Below are 23,815 nucleotides of genomic sequence, written 5' to 3' on the forward strand. Positions count from 1 at the left end.
ACTTGGTGCTCAGAACCAGGATTCAGGTCCCAGTACCTACACAGTAGCTCACCTGTATATAATCTATAGCTCCAGTTCCAGGGGATCCGATGCTATCTTCTGGCCACTGCCTTGAGCATCAGCCATGCGTGGGGTACACAGATATACATGCAGATGAAGCATACTCACACACTTAAATTATGAAAGTCTTTTATTTAAAAGAAAAAAAAAAAAAGCCCCTACTGCCTTAGGGCATATAGTCATTGAGGAAACACAAAGAGGGGTAGGAGGAGCCAGTGTTCACTTCATCTCCTTAGGAATGACAAAGGATTTTTATCTGGAAGACACAAAAATATCCTAAAAATAAATTTTAAAGTATTGGAGTACTCAAATAAGTAAGCAAAAAGACAAAAACAACCCAATCCAAGCAGACCCATTCAATTTACTTGTCACATGAAGGTAAATGACACATAGTCACCTAATTGAGCAGGAGAACCGAGGTTGGATCCCTGGCACCCACATGAAAACCAGGGTGAGCAGGGTAACCTGCCTGTGGCTGAAGTAATTTGGTCAGCAACCTTGGGGTTCAGTGAGACCCTGCTTCAGCAAATAATGTGACAAGTGGCTGAGGAAGACACCGGATGTCAAATCTCTGACTTCCACATGCATGTGTACAAGAGCATGTGTACCCACATACATGCGAACATGTATACATATAAATACATCACATAGACATACAAACATAATTTTAAAGTCTGGCAAAGGATCAGTGAGGATGCGAGGTAACTGGAACCTCAAACTGTTGCAGAGGGTGTGAACCAGAACACCAGCCTGCACTCGGAACCAGAAGGCTCTTCAGACACATAGCCAAGAGATACTAGTATCCGTAAAGGAAGATGTGCAAGGACATGGAAGCTGTATTCATAAAAGCCCTGTCACTGTGGGTGCACTGTGACACACTCTTACGGCTGGAGATGTTCCATCAGCAAAGGCAAAGGCACCAAAGCTCCCTCAGCAATGTGGGTGAGTGACAGCAGAAAAATACAACCTATGACAGGTGAATTGCTGGGGTACTGGATGGGGAGGGGCTCAGAGAGGCCCGCTGGCATGCTGGACGCGGTTCTGGTTGGTGGAGGTGGATTTCACACACATCCACATGGTGCAAAAGCTTATCAACCTGTAAACAAAGCTTATACGTATCCTTTATGATTTGCATCTGAGGGTGGGCTAATGGCACTGTTGACAAGTGCTTGGATTGTGAGCATGGTGACTTCCCCAATGAGTTAATCCATTGTTCATGGGTGGAGGAAGCAGAACTTGGTTAGAAGAAATAGCTCTTAGGCAAGCCTTTCAAAGTGTGTCTTGTCGCCAGACCAGTCTCCTTCTTCCTTCCTTCCTCTGCTATGAAAGCAGCAGCCTCGGCTGTTACTGCCAACCCCATGGTGCTCTGTCTCTCCTGAGGCTCACAGCAGCGGTGGCAAGCTGACCAGGACCACAACCCATTTATGTAGCTTTCTCAGGCATTTCATCGCAGTAACAAAAGGTTGATAAACACATCTAGCATGAATGTGTTTCCTCTGAAAATTAACACAAAAGAAGGAGGAATATGAAAATTCACCAAAAAAAAGTGCTATGAAGAAATATTAAAGGGATATATGATGAAAGGATGAGGGCTGACTGACCTGGTGAGTGTAGACACTTCTTTCCGGGCAGGAGAGAGAGAGTGCAAAGGCCCTGGGGCAGGATCAAATCTAGTACCCTGGAGGGGGCTAGTCAGGGCCAGCAGCTGGAACATAGGGAGGGAGCCCGGGGCAGGGGATGAGGTGGGGGGGAAGGGGGAATTGGGGGAAGTCTGGCTTGGTGTTAGCCCTTAATTTGGCTTTTTGTTTGGAAAACTGTGAAGTAGAAGAAGTATCAGGGCCTCACTGGGCTTTAGAAGTGGGGGCAGGGGGAAGAGACTTGGGGGCACTTGCATGGTGAGTGCACCTGAGAGGTGGGAGGCTGGAAGTCCATCTGTGCGCATGGGCAGAGAAGCAAGTGTTCTTGGTCATGAGTGGAGGCTCAGCAGCTGTCCCCACAGAGCTGTTGGGAAGGCAGGGACCTGGGCTCTGGGCTAGGCCCAGGCTAAAGGTGAAGCTGCCTCTGGATTAGAGGACAGTGCCTGCAAGTTCAAGGGAGCAAGGGAGGACACTCAAAGACTCTTCTGGAAAAGTCCTAGAGCGGGGTGGGGGGTAAGGGGTAGGGGGTGCTTAAATAGAAAATGCCTCACAGCATGTACCTGTAATAAGTGCTCTTGGTCGGTGGGTTGAAAACTCAAGTCAGAGGTGGCTGAGCAGAGTCTCCCTTGCACGTTCCTGGGCCACTCAAGAGTCCTGGGCACAGTGGCCTAAGGCATTTGTCATGCTCAAGCTCCCTGGGTGAGGATTCTGTCTTGGGAAGTGTGGAAAGTTCTCAGTTCCAGTGGCCAGGAATACATGTGAGAAGTGTGGTGTGTGCGCGTGTGTCTGTGTGTATGCGTGTGTGTGTGTGTGTGTCTGTGTATGTGCATGTGTCTGTGTGTATGTGTGTCTGTGTATGTGCATGTGTCTGTGTGCATGCATGTGTGTGTGCATGTGTGTGTATAAGAAAGAAGAGAAAGAGAAGGTAGAGATGAAAGGAAAAAGAGAAATAGAAAGGTAAAGGAAAAAAAAGCAGTTTTCTCCATTCTTCTCCAGGGTGAGGCTTTTTGGTAGTTCAATTCAGCAGGTCTATCTGAGTGTGCTCTCTCTCTCTCTCTCTCTCTCTCTCTCTCTCTCTCTCTCTCTCTCTCTCTCTCTCTCTCTCTCTCTCTGTGTGTGTGTGTGTGTGTGTGTGTGTGTGTGGTGTGCATGCGCGTGCATGTGTGGGGGGCGGGCACGGTGTCCCAGGAGGACAGAGTTTGCATTGATGAAAACCTTTCCCAGCTCTTTGAAGCCTCTTTCCCACTGCCTGAGCCCAGCCGCTTAGTCCTCTGTGTCCCACACTCTGCTCACTCACTGCCAGGATGGCATCTTGTCTGGCCCTGCACATGGCGTTGCTGCTCGTCTCTGGGGTCCTGGCCCCTGCGGTGCTCACAGGTAAGGGGCCTGGGCCCTTAGCTCTGCTGCCACCAACTAACTTCTCAGGGCCAACAGCCACCGATGGGACCAGATTCTCCCGTTCCTGTGGAACACAAGCCCCTCGCCAGAGGTGGGATGCCCAGCTGTGGCGATTCTAGGGAGCTCCCACAATGATGGTTGGTAGAAACAGAGTAAGATGATGTGTCGGGGAACTGTTAGCAGCAGGGATGGGTGGCCACTGAAGCAGGAGAGCGACCTGCATATCGGAGCCAGGACATTTGCTTGTCTGATGTTCTGGGGGTACTTTGTCACTAGAACATCTGGAGGCTTCCGGATCTCAGAGGCAGAAGGGCTCATCAGACCTAAAGGGAAAAGGGCTAAGAGGCCAGAGAGCCAGATCCTAAGTAGAAAGCACAGATGCTTGTGATTTCTTTAAAGTCTGCAAACCCTTCCCTGCTGGCTTACGACCTAGGAGCTCTGCCCATAGAGGTAAATATTACTCAGAGTCTGTTGCTGAGCAGCGAGGACACTGACCTGAGACCCAGATGGCTGTTCTGGGGGTCTGATGAAAAAGACTGCATGGCAGGGCTGTTCCAGGTCAGGTTTAGAGCAGGGACATAGTACACAGAGGCTAAGAAACAAGTCTTCCACAGTTGTTCAGTTCTCAGCAGAAGGATGGCCTGCCTCTGGGTTTCCTGATGGCCCTACAGCATCGCAGCCTGAACTTTAGGGGTATCTGCAGGTCTCCGGAGGAGAGAAGTCACCTCTGCTGTAAAAGCATGGCCTGGGGGCTCCCAGCCACACCCCAGGAGGGGCTGATAACAGTGGTGGGAGGGTTATTCTGCTTCCCCTAAACATCTAGGAAGTAGTGTAAGGCCCTGCTCTCAGCTGCCTGTTTCATACCTCTCCTGGCACTTTCCTTGCCTGCAGGAGGTGACACCTATTACCTGGCCTCCCTCACAGGTCTCACAAACAGGCCTCTCAGGATAGATAGCCAAATGCCCACTCAACACTCAATCAGTGTTCGGGGTGAGCAGAGTTCCCAGGCCCTCCACTGAGCCCAAAGGGAGCTTTAGGAGAATCTCTTCCCACAGATTGGGACACACCCAATTTCTGGGGTGGGAACAGTACCCAGTGATGGAGGCTGGGGTACCCCTGGTGTTGGAGATAAGACTTACAGTGCTAGGAGGCATTTTCCATCACCTAGGACTCAAGGCTGAGAGACCCATGCTGCTTCCTGCTGCAGTGAAGCTGTTGCCTGGCAGGGCCTGGCAGCTTGAGCCTTCCTGGTGCCTCCTGTCCAGGTTCCTGCTGCCTCTGCCAGCCCAAGCCTCTAACCAGAGACCTGGACAGGCTGTGCACACACAACTTTAGTGAGTGGGCTTTCTGTTCTCACAGAAACTTTGGGAATAGCCAGGACCTCACCTGACCTCACCTCCTCTTTCTTCCATAGGTTTTGGGGTTTTTTTTTTTGTTGTTGTTGTTGTTGTTGTTTTGTCTTGTTTTTTTCCTCCTCTCTGAAGAACAGCCATGAGCACGCCAATGTCACCTTGACTTTTGGGGTTCTGGTTGTTCTGGGAGTGGGGAGATAGGAGGTTCTCAGAACAAGCCCTGGACCCACGTGTCTGAGCAGTGTGTACAAAGTTTGTGGCCTTGTCTCTCATGGGCTCCTGTAGCAGAAAAGGGGAGATGGCGTGCTCCAAGGGTTGAGGCACAGGCCAGCCTGCTACCCTTCCTGCCTCAGCTGGTGGCCACAGCCACTGAGGTAGGGGAGCAGGCCAGGTTAAGTGGGCAAGAGGCCAGCATGGGGATGAAAAGGGCTCTTTATGGCTGCACAAAGGCCGACTGTGAACATGGGCGCCTGGCCTCGAGGCCTGTGGTCAGACCAACCGTTGAACAAACTTATTTACCAAAAGGCAGAGAGAGCAACAGCTTGGGGTGGTGAGGCTAGGGGACAGCCTGAGGTGTCCAAACTTCTGGAACCTACACCACACCCCCTCTGCTAGAGCTGAAAGTCTTGTGACTTTGCTCATGTTCTTGGTGTATGGGGCTCCTTGTGACCAAGGTGGACAGAACAGGAATCTCCTGCCATGTCCGCCTTCCCTACTGTCGGTTGCCCGTCACTCAGCCTGTTTGCCCCCCCCCCCACACCCCCTAGTGCCCTGCTCCCATGGGCCTGTACTGGTCCTTCTGACCCTCACCCCTCTTCTGCTGGCACACTGGCCCATAGTTCCTAGCTTCCCCAGAGGACTTGGAGAGAGCCAGCTTGTTGCACTTTCTTGCCGCTCTAAGTCTGGAGAACACCTTCTTTGGTGGGTTGGGGGCAAGCTCAGTCCCTGGCCACACTACTCAGGGAGTAGGCACCACTTAGACTGGCTGGGCCTGGCATCAGAATCCTTGGGCGGCCTCCCTGGCCAGATGCCTGGGACTGGAGGTGAGTTTTGGCCAGTAGAGGTGGGATAGGGAGGGGCCAGCCTGCCTGTCTATTTTGGGTGTGTCCTGAAGAGTCTCAGGGCAGACAGGCAGTCTCCAAAGCCCAAACCTCAGGCCCCACTGAATGGCCGGCATGTTCAGGGTTTTTCTCTTTCTAGCCCTGGACAGCTGAGGCTAGACCGTCTGGGGTCTGCGGCCCTTCTTCAGGCTTCAGGCTGTAAACACTGTCTTCTCAAACCAGATCACTTTGCCTTTCATGGTTAGTGGGAGGCTGGTCCAGGCGCCAGCCCTGAACTCTATGACAGGGGAGCCTCCTCAAGTGGGTGACAGGAGTATTTGGGGGCCTTTTCCTAGTCTTTTCTGAAAAGGGGCTCCAGTTCCGGGAAGCCCCAGGACACATGGCAATAGTCCCTGCTCTATGTTGAGTCTTAAATCTGACCCAGGCTTGTGAGAGGCCTGGGAGCCAGGGATCTGCCAAAATCTTGTGGTGAAAAAATTGCAATTTGACCCCCCCCCCAAAAAAAAGTTGTGAAATTATCTACTGAACTCTTGCACAGCCCTTTCCTAGTTACTGTTACCAACACTTGCCGCACGGCTCCCTTACTTCAAATGTACAAGCAGCCCAACGTTGCCGAAGTCATTTCTCCTCAGTTGTCCAGTTAAGAACAAGGACGTTCCTTCCCAACCAGAAGGTGGCTTCAAACTTGGACAGGGACCCCAGTGCTGTACTTAGCAGCCTTACCCCAGAGACTCTGACAGGACTTATGACCCCTCCCCTGTCCTGGTCCAGAACAAATCTCCACAGTCCTCTCTACTTCTCAGACCTTGGCCTTTTTGAGGGGCTTGGTTATTTTGAAGCTGACCAGAGTCAGGCTTTGGCTGTGTGTTCTGTTTGCCTCAGGTGGGCACCAAGACCCAAACTTAGGAGTTAATTTCCCAGCCAGTGCCTCATCTTGTGGGATGTGAGGGCTGGTGAAGTGCTGAGCTTGAATTCTGCCTAGGGCATCTGGTGGGGACGGTTGACATCCCCACTCACAGACTACCTGAGCCCTACTGCCTGTCCTTGGCTTTGCAGCAGAGGGTCCCCAGGAGCCTGATCCCACCCTGTGGAATGAACCCATTGAATTTCCCTCGGGTGAAAGTCCCCTGGAGAGCACCAGCCACAGCCAGGAATTTGCAGTCTCTGGCCCTCCGTTCCCTACTTCTGCTCCAGGACCAGAGGACAGCACCCCTCCCGCAAGGGTGGACCAGGACGGAGGTAAGGCCTGGGCGGAGGAGAGAGAGGCTCCAGAGGGAGGAGGATGAGAGGGAGGGAGGTTGAGAGGTTTGAAGGCCTAGATCTGGACTGGACCTCAGTGGGGGAAGAGGGCTAACATGGTCATATGTCCTCCACAGGGTCACTCGGACCAGGCGCCATTGCGGCCATCGTGATCGCTGCCCTGCTGGCCACCTGTGTGGTGCTGGCACTCATGGTTGTCGCACTGCGAAAGTTTTCTGCTTCTTGAAGCCAATAAAGGAGCTGCGCCGGCTGACCCTCGGTGACTCTGCACCCTGTGCTCTCCTTTGTCCCCTCTGTGTCCCCGAGTATGCGAACCCGCGGGCAGGTGTAGCAGCGTGTGAGCCTGGGCAGGCTCCTGCAGCTGGGCCACGCCGCGTGTCTGTGGTCATGAGTGGAAAGCTCCAGGCGGGGGAGAGTGTGCACAGGTGACCATGTGCATCTGTTATGCTGTGCCGAGAGTGCACACAGGGTGCTGGGAGAAGGAGTGTCTGCTCTCTAAGGACCTTTCCCTGGTCCCAGGCTGCTGTAGGCCTGAGGGTTCCCCATCCCCACCCCACCTCCTGGCCCCTTGTGCTTCTTCCAAGCCACTACTTGGAGGAGGGGAAGCAGAGCTGGCGAGCTCCACTCACGGTCACCCTATTCCTTAAGACCCACTGGGAGATGATGAAGGACTGACTTTGGATGGGGTAGTAAAGGCTTTTGACCTTGACCCGGGTTCCAGGAAGAGCCATGTCCTAACGCAGAGCCCCAGGCCTTGTGTCTTCACACCCCTATCCCCTCCACAAGGCTCAGCACTTTTCCACGTCCAACCACACATGTTTGGGGCCTCTGGTTACTGTATATACTCTCCCTGGGGGCGGTTCTTTCTTTTCCAGCTGACCCAGAAGTTAGGGATCACTTTGGGATAGAATGGGGGTGTGGTGGCTAGGTAGGTCAGGGTCGGAGCTGTGGCCCTCCGGTTGCTATGTGGCAAGTTGTTATATCCTTCTAGGAGTGATCAAGGGGCTGAGCTCTCAAGATCACTGAGAGCTGTTCTGTGTGATCTGTGGGAGGTTACTACAAAGTCCAATGGCTTCAACAGGTCTATCCTGGGGCATGGTGGCATATGCCTGCAATGCCAGTACTTAGGAGGCTGAGGTGGGACTGTGAGTTTAAGGCCAGTCTGGGTTCTACTGGGAGATGGTAACAAACAAACAAACAAAAGGCCTGTTCTCATGTGGAAAATCTTCTGGCAGATGCAAAGTGCCCCAGACACTTTCCTAGGGCAGAAGTGGGGTGGACACTCTGAGATAGAAACAGGGTTAAGTATGGGTGGCTGTGCAGGCAAGGCTGGATGGGAGCAACAGTTCCCTGGGGAACCAGCTGCCACTGAAGGCACAAAGGAACATCCAAGGCCAGCACCTGGACTAGGTAGGGAGTCTGGTCCCGGGCCTGAAATCAGATCCCCTAAAGGGCCACTGCTTACTATACCTGAGGGTCCGTCCGTCTCTGTGGCCTTGTAAACGTGTATCATGCTGCAGCAGGAGTTGTCCCCGATTCCCTCAGAGAACCCTTTCATGAGTCCCTCCATAAACAGAAGTCCAAATCCATTCCTATCCTGAGACCAGACATTAGCTGCTCCATTGGGAAGTTATCTGTAGCCCCTCATAGGAAGAGGCTTCTATTGGCCTATAAGACTATGCCTTCCTCCTAGCCCAGAACCCAATGCCTGGTTACTGTGTGCAGCAGGATATTAAAGAATACTCTAGCCTTTATTTTATACAGGATGCTTTTTTTTAATGCAGCCAAAAAAAAAAAAATGATAATTGCTTTTCTCAAAACCATGACCATAAAGGATGCAGTGACCAATTCATTCTACAAAACACCTGGCTCCTTCAGGGGCCGGGAGACACAAAGAGCATCTAGCTCTTCAAGGAGCTAGAGCTGGCGCAAACCCTCGGTTAAGCACTAGGAGGCCTGCTGAGGACAGGGCTTGGCCGTGCAAGAGAGGCTGGCAGAGACAGAGGGATGGGCAGGCAGAGGCAGCACTGCTCACCAAGCTCCTTCGGGCAGAGACGGTGATTGGTGTGGCTGGTAGACTCTCAACAGCTTCCAAAGTAGGGAAAGACATGTGCAGTTCAGGGGATCCTGACGGCAGTCACCTTCTGCCTGCCTCCTGCCAGGGACCCTTGTGTGGGCCTCTTTCAGTCCCTGGGAGGTCTCTGGAGCATGCCTGCCGCCTTCTAGCTCTGAGACGCTGGAGGGTAGGTGGTATAATACTGCTTAAGTACTTAGCCTTCAGCTGGCAGGTAAGCAAGTGAGTGGCCCGGACACTACAGGCCCCTCAGCGTGGGCAGGGGCACTGCAGACCCAAGCCACTCCTGCTGCCTGAGAAAGCACTGACTTCCCTTCCTAAGACCCTCTCTGTCTGTCAGGGGCTTTGGTGAGCCTGTTCCCGCCCCCTGCCCACACCCCTCCTTCAGGCTGACACCTGAGCTGGGGGGTGGGGTGGGGGGTTCATTGACGATTCCGGCTGCCCAACTTCCTGCGGTCTTTATTCTGGCTGCGCTGAGGGTCCTCCATCTTATGTACTCGGAAACACTCCTTGAGGTTCTGGGAGCGGATCTTGGGGTTAAGAATCTCCTCTGTCATGGAACTGGGGAACCAGCCTCTCTCCTGGTCATGCAGGCGCTCACCAAAGATCCACCCTGCAAAGGAGGCAGTAGGGTCAGGAGTTGTACAGGGGTAGGGTAAGGCAAGGCTCTTAGCTAAGGTTCCCCTCTGTACGGGAAGTAAGGATCGCATCACACTCAGGAGTTCCTCATTTCCCAAAGGACAGTGACTTGGCACCGCACCTAAGCTTGGGCTGCTCCTACAGTGTACTGGGAAGCACACAGAGTGTGAAGAACCAGGCTGCTGGCTCTCCCGTGAATAGGAGCCTATTTCTGAACCTTCCTAGGCTACCCTATACCAGGACAGAAGACTTGAAAAGCCACCCCTAAAAGAGGCATCCAAGGAGCCAGTGTAAAATGCAGCTGGCCGCTGACTTATCAGCCCTGAGCAGTGAGCTCGCCCTCTCACTGGGCATATTCTCTCAGAATCTCACTTGGAGGGCCAAGGTGGTTGCTGAGGTGGTAGTGGCCGCTATAAAGTGGAGGACACCCTGGGGTCCCAAGTGCCTTCACCTCTGCTGTCTCTCCTGTCCTAGAAGTCTTTACCAGGCTTGTTGCTAAACAGTCTATTCCCTGCCCTGCCTTCTACATGCCACCTTAAGAGGGGTGGGAGGCCGTGGACCATGCTGGAGAAAGAGTCCCTGGGACCCACAGAGGAATGCTGGGGAGATCGCTTGGTTTTCCAACCATGACCTGAGACAAAAAGAGAGGGCAGGAGAGCCCTTTGTTCTCCTCGGGTGTTTTAATTGTCTCTGTTGTAATAACAGGTACTTACCTTGGGCCCAGGCCACCCATAAAATTTTCAAGGGTCCCCTGCCGCTGCCTCCTGATTTACAGGAGTGTGTCATCATACCCAGCTACCCCTGGGGTTTTGATCAGGAACAGTTAACATACAAAAGTGCAATTTGCTGAACAAGAAAGGGGGCTGGTGTTAAGTTCAGCAGGAGCTACAGAAAAAACTCCATTTGAAGCTATTTCTGCCTGCCACCTGCAGGGTAGGCAGGAGCCAGGCTTCTTGGCCTGGTGGTCACAGGTGTCCCCAAAAGCTTGTGGTCAAACAGGCTGAGGTCAGGGTCAAGCTTCTTCCTAGGGGAGGGCTAAGGCCGTAGCCAAGGCTGAGAAGGAGACAGAGAACCACCTGCTAGGCTTGCTGTAACAGGGAGGAGCCTCACAGCTCACAGGAATGGAAGGAAGGTTCAGAAGTCTGAGAAAAGGCCAAGGGATGCTGGGCCCAGCACTCAGGCAGGATGTCCTAGGTAATGCCAGCACCAGCAAGGAGGCTGGGCTCTGTCTGCACACCTGCTAACTATACCATCTACACCCAGGCTATAGTCCTTCCTCTCATTAGTGGGGCATGGCCGGCCAAGATGAGGAGTCCCCTGGTGCCTCACCATCCTCTGTCTTCTCCAGGATGTTCAGGATATCTGCCAGTTCCAGCGTCAACTCATCGGGCTGCTGGGCCACATATGGGTGCACACACTGGACCTGGGGACAGTCTGTGGGAGAGGAGGAGAGTTGTATGATGTGTCCCCATCCCAGGTTCCACCGTGCTAGACATCCAGACAAGCAGGCACAACAGGTGGTGCTGCCACCTGGGACAATGCTGCCAGCTGCAGGTGGCTGAGTTCTATGAAAACAGGACTTGAGGCCGCAGAACAGTAAGCAAGTTCCCTCTGAGAGGTAGGAGGTGACACCCTTAGGGAGGCCTCATTAGACTACCGGGAACGCTGGGGAAAGGGAGGAAGGGACTAGGCATGATGGGGTTCTCAGCCTAGAAGGCAGGAAGAACCTTTTGTTCTTAGGGGTGGCCCTGTGAGCAGCTTGGGGTGAGGATAAGCCAGCAGGCTGGGACAGTGACTTCTTCACAATGCAGCCAGACTCATGCTCCTATGGCTCTTCTGCGGATTTTAGATAACTGGAAAATCCAAAAGAACACTAGAATTTGGGCCCAGGATCCTGCCATCTGACTCTCAAGACTTGGGAGACTTCCGTTCCTTTCTTAACCATCCAATTAGAATGAAGCTTTGGCAGCCAGTGTGCACAGGCACTAAGTTGCTGGTTGGTACCGGGATGGACCTCTGTGGGGCAGAAGTGCCTTCCCACATCCAGCCAAGTGGCCCTGAAGCTGAGGCCCAATGAGTCTTAGCCAAACTGAGAGTCCTCTTTCTGCATCAGCCATCAGGGACTCACCCAGCAGCCGGGATGTGAAGGACACGAACTTGGTCCTCCTGTTGGGGGCCAGTGAAGTCATCCAACGCTTCATCTCACTCCTGCATAGGAAGAGGACAGACAGTGCCCAAATGCAGAGCCTGTGGCAAAGACTTAGGCCTCCAGGCCAGCTACATTCTAAGCCTGGCTCCAGCTTATACCAGGGCAGCTCAGTTAGCTGCACAGGGAAACCCTGCACATTCCTCCCAGCCAGGGGTTTTGAATCCTGACAGTGTGAGGAGGCCCTGAATGCTGCTGGCTCTCAAAGGTGCGTTACAGTGAAGCCGTCTCTCAGCTGGCAAAGCTGGGAAAGTTAACATCACCTCCTGTGAATCTCGTGAACTGCAGCCTGGGGCAGCAGGGCAGGGGGCAACTCCTGGTGGGAAGTGGTGAGGGGCAGCTGAGCATGGAGGAGAGAGAGGAGGCTGGCTGGGCAGGTCGGGAGAAAGCCAGGGCTCTGTGGTCCACAAAGCAAGTCCTACTGTCTTATGTATTCCCCCAAGTGCTTGGGGCTATGTAGCAGCTGTCCTGGCTGCTCAGACAAAGTGAACAAAACCAGGAGGGGGACAGTGGCTCACTGGCATATTGGCTATAAGCATCACATTTTACAAACCCAGGAATGCATAGCCACCCCATGCCATCCGCACCCCAACATGAAGACCCTTCAAAAGTCCTCTACCAGAGTCCCCATGGGAAGCATTCATGCAGATGTGTGTTTGAGCCCTGTTCTACCCATGGGAAAGATCAACCTGTGACTAGCACTGGGTGCAGCTCATGGCACAGGACACTTACTGGGAAGATGCCTTCAGCATGTAGGTGGCCTCCCGGTCATCCGCATTTTCCAGCAGCCGCAGGATGAACACATTAGCCAGTGTTTGGCCCTGGTCCTCCAGCTCCTCCACTCGCAGCAAGCCCCTCGGGGCTGAGTCAAATACCTGGTACTTATCTCTGGGGAGCAAGGGAGGCAGGGTGGACCTGTTGGTCTCAGGAGAACCTTTTGACTGGCTGGAAGGACCAGCATATGGCCCCAGCCACTCTTTGCCTCCCTAAGAAATCCCAGTGTGCCCGTCCCCTGCTCCTTAGAAGGGCTCCCATCCTGGGGTGTGGCAGGACAGTGGCCACTTTGTTGAACTCAGTGTAAGACACTCCAGGCTTTCCACGTTTACAGGGGAGGAAACTAAGGTTCACTCAGGGAGGCTCCACCGTGGCCCAAAGCTGGGCCCTCAGCCTGAAAGACAGCTACACTGCTGTATTACTACCATGTACCACGGACAAACCAAGGCTGGGTCCTCTCCACCAGTGTCAGGCTCACCCAGGGATCTGCCGGCAGATGACCAGCAGGTCGTTGAAGAGAAAGAGGTAAATCTCTCTGAAGAGCTTCTTGGTCCGCAGGGTACGGGAGGTCTTGGGGCCGGACATCTGCTGCAGCTCTCCCTGCTTCAGCAGCCACCGGGAGTGTGAGATGATGGGCACTGACTGGGAGGGGAGGGGGCGTGAAGTGGTAGCACCCTTGCCACCCTCCTAAGGGTCCTACAAACACCACAACTGGAGTAAAGCTGTGAGACGCGATGAGTAAGGGCTGTGCGGGTCCACTGTACTCCCTGCCACTGGCCAGGTAGCAAAACAGCAGTGTGTGTAAGTTTGCATGTGAATATATGTGTCCCTTGTGAGTACGGTGTGCATGTGTAATGTGTCTCTGTGTGTGCTGTGCTGTCTATATTACCTACACACTTGAGCTCCTGTGCTCATGCCTGTGCCTTGGTGTGTCCATGTATACTGGTGTCTGTGTGCGTGAATGCGCATGCATGTAAGTGTGTGTGTGTGTGTGTGTGTGTGTGTGTGTGTGTGTGTGTGTGTGTTATCATCATCCCACCAGGCTCAGATTGTTTGACGTAGCCTAAGAGGTAAGTTCACAGAAGAAAGGAAATAATGGTGCCCATGGGATAAAGAGGTCAGGGTTGCAGGTGGAAGGTGTTCTCAGAGATGAGCGCTGGGCACTATACAGTCATCCTAGCAAGTGTAACCCCAGGAAGTACCAGAAGACCCCTCACATCCTCCAGCTGAGCTCAGCTCCCAAACGCTGACCTCTGACCTCTGATTTATTTTTGCTCATGCCAGACACGTGCTCTCCTCCTGAGCTACGTGGACAACTCTCCAGGGCCCTCGGGAGGCTCCATGTGCCTGATACCCAAGTCACCAGGAATACAGAGAAAGGAGAGAACTTGCAAATCCCTGAGCACCTAGAATCCCTTGAACAGTCCCCAGCCCCATATGTTGACTGCTCAGGATCACCTAGGTGACAACAGTGCCGGATTCGCACAGGCAGGCAGCTGTGGGCATCCCCATCCCCACCTCAACACCCACCCCTCCCCCCACGGCACAGCTCTCAGAGGGTAAACCTGGGCAAAGTAATAATGCAGGATGACTAGCTTCCACTACTGAGAAGAGTGGGTAGGGGTGCAGGCTGGACCACCTGGGCCTCTGGGTAGGGTGTGGCCTCAGCACAGGTTGACCCAGATCTTGCAGACTCACCTTGATCTTGAACTCCATCTTCTTCTGAATGCTGATCATCTGTTCCGTGCGGCTCATCTTCCGAACGCCCTCGTTGCATGCCTTTACCACCTGGGACAGGGAGGACATGTCAGACCAGCCCGTCAGGAGGTTCCCAGCTACCACTGTGACCTGTACGTCCAGCAGCTGACACTGACTGGCCAGCCTCAGGTTAGCCGGAACTCTTTCTCCCCACAGTCTGGAACTAAATTGGACACCCCTCTGGGGTCTAGAGCAGTGGTTCTCAACCTGTGGGTTGTGACTCTTTTTTGGGGGGGGGTCACATGTGAGATATCCTACATGCCATATATTTACATTACAACTCATAGCAATAGCAAAGTTACAGTTATGAAGTAGCAACAAAAATCATTTTATGGTTGGAGGTCACATAACATGAGTCACTGCGCTCAAGAGTCACAGTGTTAGGAAGGCTGAGAACCGCTTTGTCCTTGACTAGAAAGTCAACCTCTCAGCCCAAGAGGAAGGAGCCTTTCTTCTCAGCTTGACTAGAAAAGGAAAGGCCCCTCCACGTTGACATCTCTCCCACTGGGGGTCCATAGGCTCCCCACCTCCCTGGAATGCAGCCAGGAACCAACAAGCCAATAATGCCACATATCCCCAGATTTCTGGGTCGTCTGTCATCTCCAGGATCGGAGCCTTGAATGGCTCACGGAGTCTAGGACAGTGCCTGGCCTGATGTGGGCGCTTCTGCTTCATCCGTGTTTGTTAGTGCAGAGCCCAGAGAAGCAGCTATGGGGATATTCTTTGCAGTGCTGCTTAGAATCAGAAAATCTGTCACCAACTTCAACTGTCCACTAAGCAGCATTGACTGGAGGACAATATATCCGTGCACACACTCAACTGAAGAGCAAAGGCTGTGCTTTAGATACAATCTCTGTAAAGAGTACAGTGGTATGTCGTGTGTGTGTGTATGTGTGTGTGTGTGTGTGTGTGTGTGTGTGTGTGTGTGTGTGTGTGTGCATGTGCGGGCAGACATCTGTTCAGGAGTCCTGTTGCCAGGGAGTATGGGTAGCCAGACATCTTCACTATCTTTATTTTGCTTGTGCCATTTTCTGAATTTTCTTTTATTTGATCATCAATTACTTTTATGAATGAAGAAAAATAAGCCCTTCTTAAAAAAAAAAAAAAAGCAAGAGTATCTCTTTCCTCAAAAGAAGAAGAGAGACACAAACAGAGAAAACCTTCAAATAGGAAACACATCTGACCCTTGGCTAACCTCTGAGACAAGTCAAAGGTCACCAAACATGTGCAGGGCATTACTTCCTAGTAGGGGCTAGAAAAAAGTTATTCGGATCATTGATGGGACAAAGTGCTCAAGACAGCATTTGAAGGGCACACAAGGCTAGAGAAAGCTGTTGATGCCCACAAACAACCCATCCCTGCCACAGGAGTCATCTCACAGGGCTTTGGGTCAGGGCCTACACCAATATAAGCTGGATCCTGGAGGATGGGGTTGGCGCAATGGGCTGTATCAGGCCTGGGGATTGCAACAGAGTTCTGTGTTGATAAAGAGTGCCAGGCAATTGCCTTCATCTACAACCTGGGCACATGAAGAGAGAGTGGTAAAGGGGTATGGTGGTGCAGAGAAGGTTCTGACAAAGCCACATTGGCTGTAACTTTTTCTTTTTCTCTTTCTTTCTTTCTTTTTTACCTCTAGTGATTTTTTGGGGGGCGGGGATTACACAAGTAAAAGCTCAGAATAAATGTAATGCTAAGAGGACATGGTGACAGTGGAGGCCAATATGGGTAGTGGTCTAGAGGGAAAATGGCTCCCTGGGACACACAGGTGGAAGCAACTTACCATTTCTAGCTCCTTGTGGGCATCCAAGGCGGTGCCCTCACGCTCGGACCCCTCCTCCACTCTCTTCAGTATGTTCTGCAAGATGGAGCTGGTTACCCTGTCTCTTCCCACCTCCCTTCCCACTTCCTCCCTGGGAGCGGTAACAGATGCAACACATATAACCCTTCACTGGGTGGACAGATGGCACAGGGCCCTCAGCCAGGCCGGGGCGGATGCCCTGGCCCAGGTTGATAATGGGGAGGCTGCGACTCAGTGGAGCACAAAGCACAGAGGCATCGCAAAGCAGTGGCAGGGGTGGAGTGGGGGGTAGGGGGGTGGAATAGGTGGGGGGAGGGGGCTGGTCGGCACCAACCTCCTCCCTTTCTCCCTTCTTTCTGGGATGGTCACTGGAGACCAAGTCATCATGGTCCTGGACTTGACTGACTTTAGTGTTTTTACTGCAATATGTCTTTTCTCCAGTTCCTCAGTGTCCTTCCGTTCACAGTTACCCACACATTGCTTCTCTCACCCGCAGGCCAAATATAACCCCTTTCCTGTCTACTCCTTCTACTCTGTCTACTCCTGCAAATGTCAAGCACACCAGGTGAGGAAGGAAACTGAGGCCCCCCCATCCCCCCCACATACCCTACCTCCTGCTACCTGCTTGCCCATCTCTCCGAATTCCTTCCCATCATGCTTTGTGAGCTCACCGCTGTCCCTTTTGCTATGAATCTTGTTTCCCCAGGACTTTTGAACATTGTTTTCTACATGAAGTGTTCTTTCTTCTAGATGTTGGTTCGGCTGGCTCCTCCTCTAAGCTGAGCTTAGGCTTAAACCTTGCTTGTCTTTCCTAACTCCTCCCATTGGCAGTAGCCAGGCAGGCTGGGCTAACTCATTTCCTATTCTCACAGCTATGTCCACTTTCTGGTCATATCTGCCAATCTTTCCTCCTGGAACATAGCTGAGCCTCCATTGCTTGGAGCACAATAGGACCCTAATTGGCCCTTTAACACGTGATTCCCTAAAATACTTGCAGGGAGGTAGAAGGAGCAAAGGCCTCAGCAGGGGAGGTCTGCAGAGCCCAGGGTATGGTCAGGGGTCACACCTGAACCAGCAGCTTGAGTCTTGTGATCCTCTGGAAGGGCAAGATGAGGAAGGAGGAAAAGGGCAGGCCCTTGCACTTGGGGTCCAACTCCAGCTGTGCAATCAGCTCCCGGAAAGCCGCTTTCTCCTGTCTGAAGATCCAGACACAGGGGGGGCTGTCTCTGAGCTCAGGCCCTGGAGGTATGAACAGAAGATGCTCCCCCACCCTCTCCTTCTCCCTCCCCCTCCTCATCTTCTTTCAAATGGAAAATAAACTGTTCACGTAAACGTCAAATAACAATAGTGGCTCCATATGCCAGGCCATGAAGACTTGGCAAAGTATGATTTGTGTGGGAGGGGTAAGAATCCCATTGTAGCCAAGGTTATGAATCAGACATACAATTAGATGACTTCACGCGGCAGGAAGCCGTGGCAAGGTAAACCCACGGAGTGATGCAGTGATGGAGCCTGCAGCAGGCTCGAGGCACCTGCCAGGAGAGCCTGAGCTCATTTTTTGACAGGTGGGCTTGCCACGTGGCACAGTGCTACTGAAGGCCCGGAAGACAACAGCCAGAGACTTACAGCAGGGCAGCAGTAGACAAACATCAGGACAGCCATGCTGTACCTGCTACTAGTGGGGCCAAAGCGACCTGCACCCACAGGGCGAAGTGATACGGTGACCAGCTACCCTGGGGATTGTTGGGAACTGCAAGACATGATTCTACTGGCTGCTTGTTTATTGATCTGATAAACAGCACCTCTGCTTTCCAAACAGTTATTGGAAAAGCACCCCAAATGCCTGGACAGTGAAAGTTTAAAATGTCCACTTCAACCATGTGGCTCTATAGAAAAAGCCATCAAAATCCTGATGCTATTTGGACAGTGAACCTGCGGCCACCATCTACCACAGAGCCTGGAAGCCATGGGGGACTCTCTCTGTCACAAGTGCCTGCTCTAGGAACTCTCCCTTGGGGCCAGCTGCAGGACAGTTTCTCAGCGACTGTCACAGGACTGCCACCTTTGACCCAGAGCCTTGCAATAGAGTAGCTGCTGCCATGTGCCAGGCAGAGCTTGCCAGCTCCCTGAGGTAACTTGGGTAGATTTGTCTGTCCTAATGTGCACCCCCTTTGTTCTCAAGCCATTCCAGAGACCCCTATGCCTGTACTGTGTCTATGACAGCAAACCTGGTTTTACTTCCCCAGTGTAAGATCTCCTCTGGAGGTTTTTTTTTTTTTAAACATGGGTGGGTACCACAAGGGAAGCCCTTCCCTGTGGTACAAACCAAAGTCATGAAGCGGGAGACTGGTTCCCAGTTCACAGCCAGTCCAGACTCCTTCCTGCCCACCCTTGGCTTTCTTACTGCTTTACACCCATGTTTGCAATGTTCTGGACCTTGGATCGTCCCTGTGGCTACACGTTCTTTCCTATAGGGCTTTACTGGTTGTTCTGGACACAGGTCTGGGGGGGGGGGCGTAAGCTGACTTTCTGGGAGCACAGCTAGACAAATGGTTTCCTAGTGACACCAAGATGCTCAGGGAACATGCTAGATTTGGATGCCCTCACCTGCCTGGCCAAATCATGTGATTTAGTATGCTCCTGCGTAGTCCCCAGGCAAGGGTGGCTTACTCACAAGAGCTGCTTGTATGTCCTCTCCTGGTAGGTCTGGTTGCTGACGTAGGTGATATAGACGGAGAAGTGGTCAGCTGCGTAGCGGCACACGATGTCACACACATCTGAGATGACAATGTTCTCCTCCATGCGATGTTCCAGCTCCAGCAAAAACCTACAAGAGGCAAAGGGTGGGCTGAAGGCACCTGGAAATCAGCATGCCTGCTAGACAAACCAGCACCCACCGACAAGGTGGCTGGGACTCTGCATGCCAGTGGCCCATCTGAACAGCTGTCTTCTTAGACGGGTGGCACCTCCAGGAGTATACAGAGAGAGAAGGCACAAGGCTCATCTGTATCTCTGAAATGTGTACTGATGTGAGGCCAGGCGTGGTGGCACACGCCTTTAATCCCAGCACTTGGGAGGCAGAGGAAGATGGATCTCTGTGAGTTCGAGGCCAGCCTGATCTACAAAGCAAGTCCGGGACAGCCAAGGCTACACAGTTAAACCCTGTCTCAAAAAACCAATAACAACAACAACAAAAAAATGTGTAGTGATGTGTTTACAGATGAAATAGAATGGTAGTCAAGTTGACTCAGAATGGTCCCCTGGGTACTGGGGGAGGCACGGACTGGATGAGCCCAGACTGACCCCGTGCTCATCACTAATTAAGCCAGTGGCTGACACATAGGGCTTGTAACACGGATGTCTCTACTTCTGTATTCTGGAACTTTTCAAAGTACAGTTGAAGTTGATGTGTAAATAGCAAGCTCAGAGGCCTCACAGGTAGGTGGCTCTGGCAATCGCTGAGCCATCACCTCCAGAAGTTACTGGATAGGACGGCCACCAGGAGGGGCAGGGACTACAAAGAAAAGGCAGGCATCGGTGCAAAGAGGGGCAACTGGAGGGTCCCTAGGCAGACAGCAGGAACATCCGGGCTTCCACATGTGACACTTGAGTGACTCTCCACTGCAGGGGAGGACTGCCTCTGCCACACCCTGCCTCATCTGAATGTGGCAGATTAGCCCAGCTACTGCTCAAGTGGCTAGGGAGTGCTAAGTAAGCCTTTCACCTTAATCTCCCTCCTCCCCCTCCTCCCTCTCCTCCTCCCCCTCTTCCTCCTCCTCCTCACTTCTCCTCTGACCAGTGTGGGAGAATCCTCTGACTCACAGCATCACAGAGACACACAGAGCTCAGAGGCTGATGGGAAGAGATCCAGGGGGTACCTCTGGCCTTTGGGTTCACATGTATGTGTGTGCACACGTGTGAGTGTACATGTGCGTATGTGTGGAGGTCAGAGGTCAACCTCAGGTGTCATTCCTCAGGAGCCATCCACTTAGTTTTTTGAAACTGTCTCTCATTAGTCTGCAGGTCACCAGTTAGGCTAGCCTGGCCAGCTTGCCAGCCAGTCTCCATATCCCCAGCCGTGGAATTACAAGGGTATCATGCTGCCCCTGGCTTTTCTGTGGGTTCTGGGGATCAAACTCAGATCCTCATGCTTGCAAGACAACCACTCTACACACTGCACCACCTCCCTAGCACCTAGATTTTGTAACTTTATCCATCCTATTTTTTTTAATGTAAAAAATCCACAACATTCAATGGTTTAGAAGCCCAGGGGGTGAATGTAGGAGCCCGGCTTCAGCCACATGCCAGCATGGGAAAGACAGAGGAAGGTGGTCATCCAGTGCTCACCGCTCACTGACAGCCATGACATCCAGGACATTGGAAAAGAGGATGTGGGCCTCGGACGGGTGCAAGATTTTCTTCAGCCGCTCATTCTCCATGAAGTGTGACACCAGCAGGTTCAGACTCTTATAGTAGGAGGCCTCGGAGGTGACCAGCTCAAACATGGCCTGTGCAGACACAGAAGAGACCTTGTCGTTATTGCTAAGAAGCGCTGAGGGTGTCCTTAGTGGCAGAGGTCAGGAGGCCTGTGATGGCAGCTGTGTGGCAGAAGCCAACTTTGTCCCAGTGCAAAAGAATAAGTCCTTCATTCTTGGCAAGCATTCTGTCATAGCCTGGTCACCTGAATACCTGGTGATAAGCTAAGGACCAACATATAGAAGAAGAAACAATTTAAGAGGCTGGTCTTATGACAGAGGCACATGGTGGCAAAGATGTCTCTGGACTGTGTTTATTGGTGTAGAGACAGACAGAGCAATCAGCTAGTGGCAGGACCCTGCCTGCCCTCCATCTTACAGGAAACAGACCAAGATGCCAATCAGGCAGGGTGAAATTTTGGGTGACTTTTATTTATTTATTTTTTTTGGCTTTTGCGTTGTCTAAAAAAAAAAAATCCTAAACAAGCCTCTATTATTTCTTTTAGCATCTGATTTTATAATGTAATCAAGAAAACCATTTTCATTTTGAAAAAAGAAAAAGAAACACAAAATCTTACTTTGGCCTTCAGGGGCACCTTTCTTTTCTGTATCAGCATTGACTTACCAAAGTGATGAACTCAAAACTTCCTGGCGGCAGGCCTGGCTAGCTCGCCTTTAGCACTTACAAATGACCTACCCTGAAACCAGCGGGAGCCATGCCCACTGTCTGTCCCATCACTCTCCACTGACTCTTAACCCAGGGTTGGTTCAGATGCCTGAAGGGAAAGTGTGGCAGGTTGTACCGTTGATCCCTCTAAAGTTATCTTCACACTCTAGTCTCCAGGACCAGCAACTGTGCCCTTGAGTGAAAATGGGTCTTATCAGTTGTGCCTGAATGGAAGGTCTTGAGGTGAGACCATTCCAGACCCAGGGTGGGTCCTACCCACAATGCTACGTGTTTAGTTTTGCTTCTGTTGCTGTGATAAAATAACTGGGGAAAAAACAGCTTTAAGAAAGATGTATTCAGCTCCCACTTCCAGGATGGAGCCGGACATTTCAAGGAAGTCAAGGCAGGAACTTGAAGCGGCTCATCATACCCACAGTCACGAGCAGAGAGAGAAGGAATCACATTTCCTTACTCAGCGCGCTTTTTCTTCTTTTATACAGTCCAGGACCCAAGCTCAGGCAATGGTACCATCAACTTTTAGTCTGGATCTTCCTATGTCAATAGATAATAAAACAATCTGGACAATCCAGATGATTTTATATTGTGTCAGCTGACAACTAAAACCATCACTGTAGATACCACCATAAAGGAAATGAGAGAGAAGAGACATAGAGATACATAGAGGATGGAGGTGGGGACCAGGGTGGCAGCTGGAGTAGCCAGAGGCTAGAAGACAGGGAAAGATCCTTTCTTAGAGCCTAGAGGGAGGGCAGCCCTGCTGACATCTCCACTTCAGGCTTCTGGCCAGCATCTTGGGTGTGCAGGGGTGGGGGGTGGGGTGGGGGGTGGGGTTGTGGTGGTGGTGTAAATTTCTATCATTCCATGCCAGCCCAGACATGATGGCAGTCTACAGAAGCAAAGACACCACAGCAGCACTGAGCAGGTCTGGACGAGGAAGGAGGTATGTGACTGCAATTGGTGTTGGTTCCCAGAACACACATACTCTGGTGGCAGTGGCAGAAGTGGGCAATGGGTTTCCTGAACTGTCTCATTAACCCTTGGGGTCCCCCAGAAGGGATATGTGGAAGTTCCTGTTTCACCATAAGAAAAACAGATGCAAAGTGGTGAGCAGTGCCCTCAAAGTCACAGGACTTGATAACGGTGCAAGAGCACGGATTCAACCAAAGGGTTTTCCATGTCCTGGCTGTTATGACTCCTGCCAGTTTGGGTCATATAGCAAAGCAGGGTTAATAGGGTGTTTCTGGTCACTTCCTCCCTATGAAGCACTGCCAGCCAGTGATTCTGGTGAGGCCCTTTGAGACAAGGAATGTATTCGTAACTTGGAGACACCTTGCAGCAACAATAAGAAAGTCCACAGAGACATCACAGCCACCCCAGACCTCAAGGTCCTTAGTCTGCACTTGACTTAAAACAATCAGGGCTGAGATACCGTGAGCTGTGGTCCTGGGACCCAATGCTGGCTGGAAATTCCTCTTTGGTTCATGTAGCTGCCTGTATCCAGCACAGACAGGAAGGCCACATTGGGCATGAAGTTTTCTAGAAGCTTTTCTGTTACAAATGCTGCTAGGTTTAATTTCTCAAAAGACTGCCAAGATAACTGAGCAGCCAGGCTCCAAGAGCATGTAGTAACCCAGGTGACTACAGACAACTCTGTCACAGACTGAGGGACCCTCCATCCCCACATGGTAACTCAAGAAGGCAAGGCTCTTAAGGACACTGTCAGAGACCCCTGGGGCTATACTTGAAAGTGCTCTGCCTTACCCTGCTGCTGATTAGATAGCTTTTGCCCCAATGGCGCTAAGGACCAGGGTTTGGGGGCAGCCAGGACTAGCTATGCTGTGGTTGACACCCAGCAGGCTTTGTCCTGAATCACAGCTGATGCTGGCTGAGCCCATTCACTCACCACTCCCTGCTCTGATCCATTTATAGGTGGTTAGTCATCTGTGAATTTTCCTTGGCCAGGATGTTTGTCTTTATTTAGAATGTCACATTATTTGCCACATCATTGTAGCTGTCTTTTCCTTATCAATATTGTTTTTGACTCAGCCACTCAAGCCTTTACATGGCTATGCAGGAGAGACGAGGGATTGAGGGATAGAGCTCAGTGGTGGAGCTTTTGCTTGCCATGTGGAAGGCCCTCAATATGATCCCCAGTACAGACAAAACCCAAAATAAAACCTTAAAAGAAATAAGAGATGGGGGAGCCAGGCCCAGTGTGCTCCTTGTTTAGGCACCCATTCAGCCACCTGGTGCCACACGCTCGCTGGACACCTGCTGCGTCTGCGGTAGCCCCGAGCTCTAGCAGTGATCACAGCACCACAGACACCACTCTGCGGCTACATCCCAGGGGAGCAGAGAAGGGCAGACTGATGGGCATCTCAGGCAACATCAGGTAGTGAGACTTGCTGGACAGTGCGTTGAAGAGTGTGTTAGATGTGGTCTGAATGGGAGCTACCCACCCTGCCCCCAGGCTCACATGTCGAAAGCTTGGTCCTCAACTGTTATTTTGGGTGATGGTGTAAACTTTAGGACATGTGGGTTAGCTGGAGGAAGTAGGTCACTAGGGGTGGTCTCTCCTTGTCCTAGCCTCTTCCTGTCTCTCACTGCATTCTGTCTGGTAAAAGGAGAGCTGCTT

The 23,815-nt window shown here is 52.0% G+C and overlaps 2 protein-coding genes across 4 annotated transcripts in view; one reads left to right on the plus strand and one right to left on the minus strand.

Annotated features, from left to right (window-relative positions):
* Window positions 1-2,894: 2,894 nt before the first annotated feature.
* Snorc (secondary ossification center associated regulator of chondrocyte maturation) lies at window positions 2,895-7,033 on the plus strand. Of its 2 annotated transcripts, none has more exons than XM_051153733.1 (3): window positions 2,895-3,074; window positions 6,565-6,747; window positions 6,885-7,033. In XM_051153733.1, exons 1-3 carry the CDS (start codon window positions 3,002-3,004, stop codon window positions 6,992-6,994), a joined length of 366 nt encoding a protein of 121 aa, XP_051009690.1. In that variant the 5' UTR covers window positions 2,895-3,001; the 3' UTR covers window positions 6,995-7,033. The 2 variants fall into 2 exon arrangements, with proteins under 2 accessions (XP_051009690.1, XP_051009691.1); XM_051153734.1 differs by having other exon boundaries at window positions 6,568-6,747.
* Window positions 7,034-9,252: 2,219 nt separating this feature from the next.
* Window positions 9,253-23,815, minus strand: part of Ngef (neuronal guanine nucleotide exchange factor) — an 86,724-nt gene continuing 72,161 nt past the window's right edge. For both annotated transcript variants that reach the window (XM_051154266.1, XM_051154267.1), the window contains 10 exons: window positions 20,365-20,525; window positions 18,692-18,844; window positions 17,084-17,213; window positions 16,000-16,074; window positions 14,160-14,249; window positions 12,940-13,103; window positions 12,420-12,575; window positions 11,610-11,689; window positions 10,811-10,915; window positions 9,253-9,455 (listed from right to left, as the gene is read on the minus strand). In XM_051154266.1, the coding sequence (XP_051010223.1) occupies window positions 9,265-9,455; window positions 10,811-10,915; window positions 11,610-11,689; window positions 12,420-12,575; window positions 12,940-13,103; window positions 14,160-14,249; window positions 16,000-16,074; window positions 17,084-17,213; window positions 18,692-18,844; window positions 20,365-20,525 (1,305 nt within the window). In that variant the 3' untranslated portion in view covers window positions 9,253-9,264. The remainder of the gene's footprint in view (window positions 9,456-10,810; window positions 10,916-11,609; window positions 11,690-12,419; window positions 12,576-12,939; window positions 13,104-14,159; window positions 14,250-15,999; window positions 16,075-17,083; window positions 17,214-18,691; window positions 18,845-20,364; window positions 20,526-23,815) is intronic.

This window comes from Acomys russatus, chromosome 12 (genome assembly GCF_903995435.1).
Source record: "Acomys russatus chromosome 12, mAcoRus1.1, whole genome shotgun sequence".
Classification (NCBI taxonomy): Eukaryota; Metazoa; Chordata; class Mammalia; order Rodentia; family Muridae; genus Acomys; species Acomys russatus.

Excerpts from the sequence above, each read along its gene's own strand:
- Snorc (XM_051153733.1), top strand. The coding sequence starts at position 3,002 with ATGGCATCTTGTCTGGCCCTGCACATGGCGTTGCTGCTCGTCTCTGGG. Across the intron at positions 3,075-6,564 it reads GGCCCCTGCGGTGCTCACAG|CAGAGGGTCCCCAGGAGCCT; the intron begins GTAAGGGGCCTG and ends TTGGCTTTGCAG. Across the intron at positions 6,748-6,884 it reads AAGGGTGGACCAGGACGGAG|GGTCACTCGGACCAGGCGCC; the intron begins GTAAGGCCTGGG and ends TGTCCTCCACAG.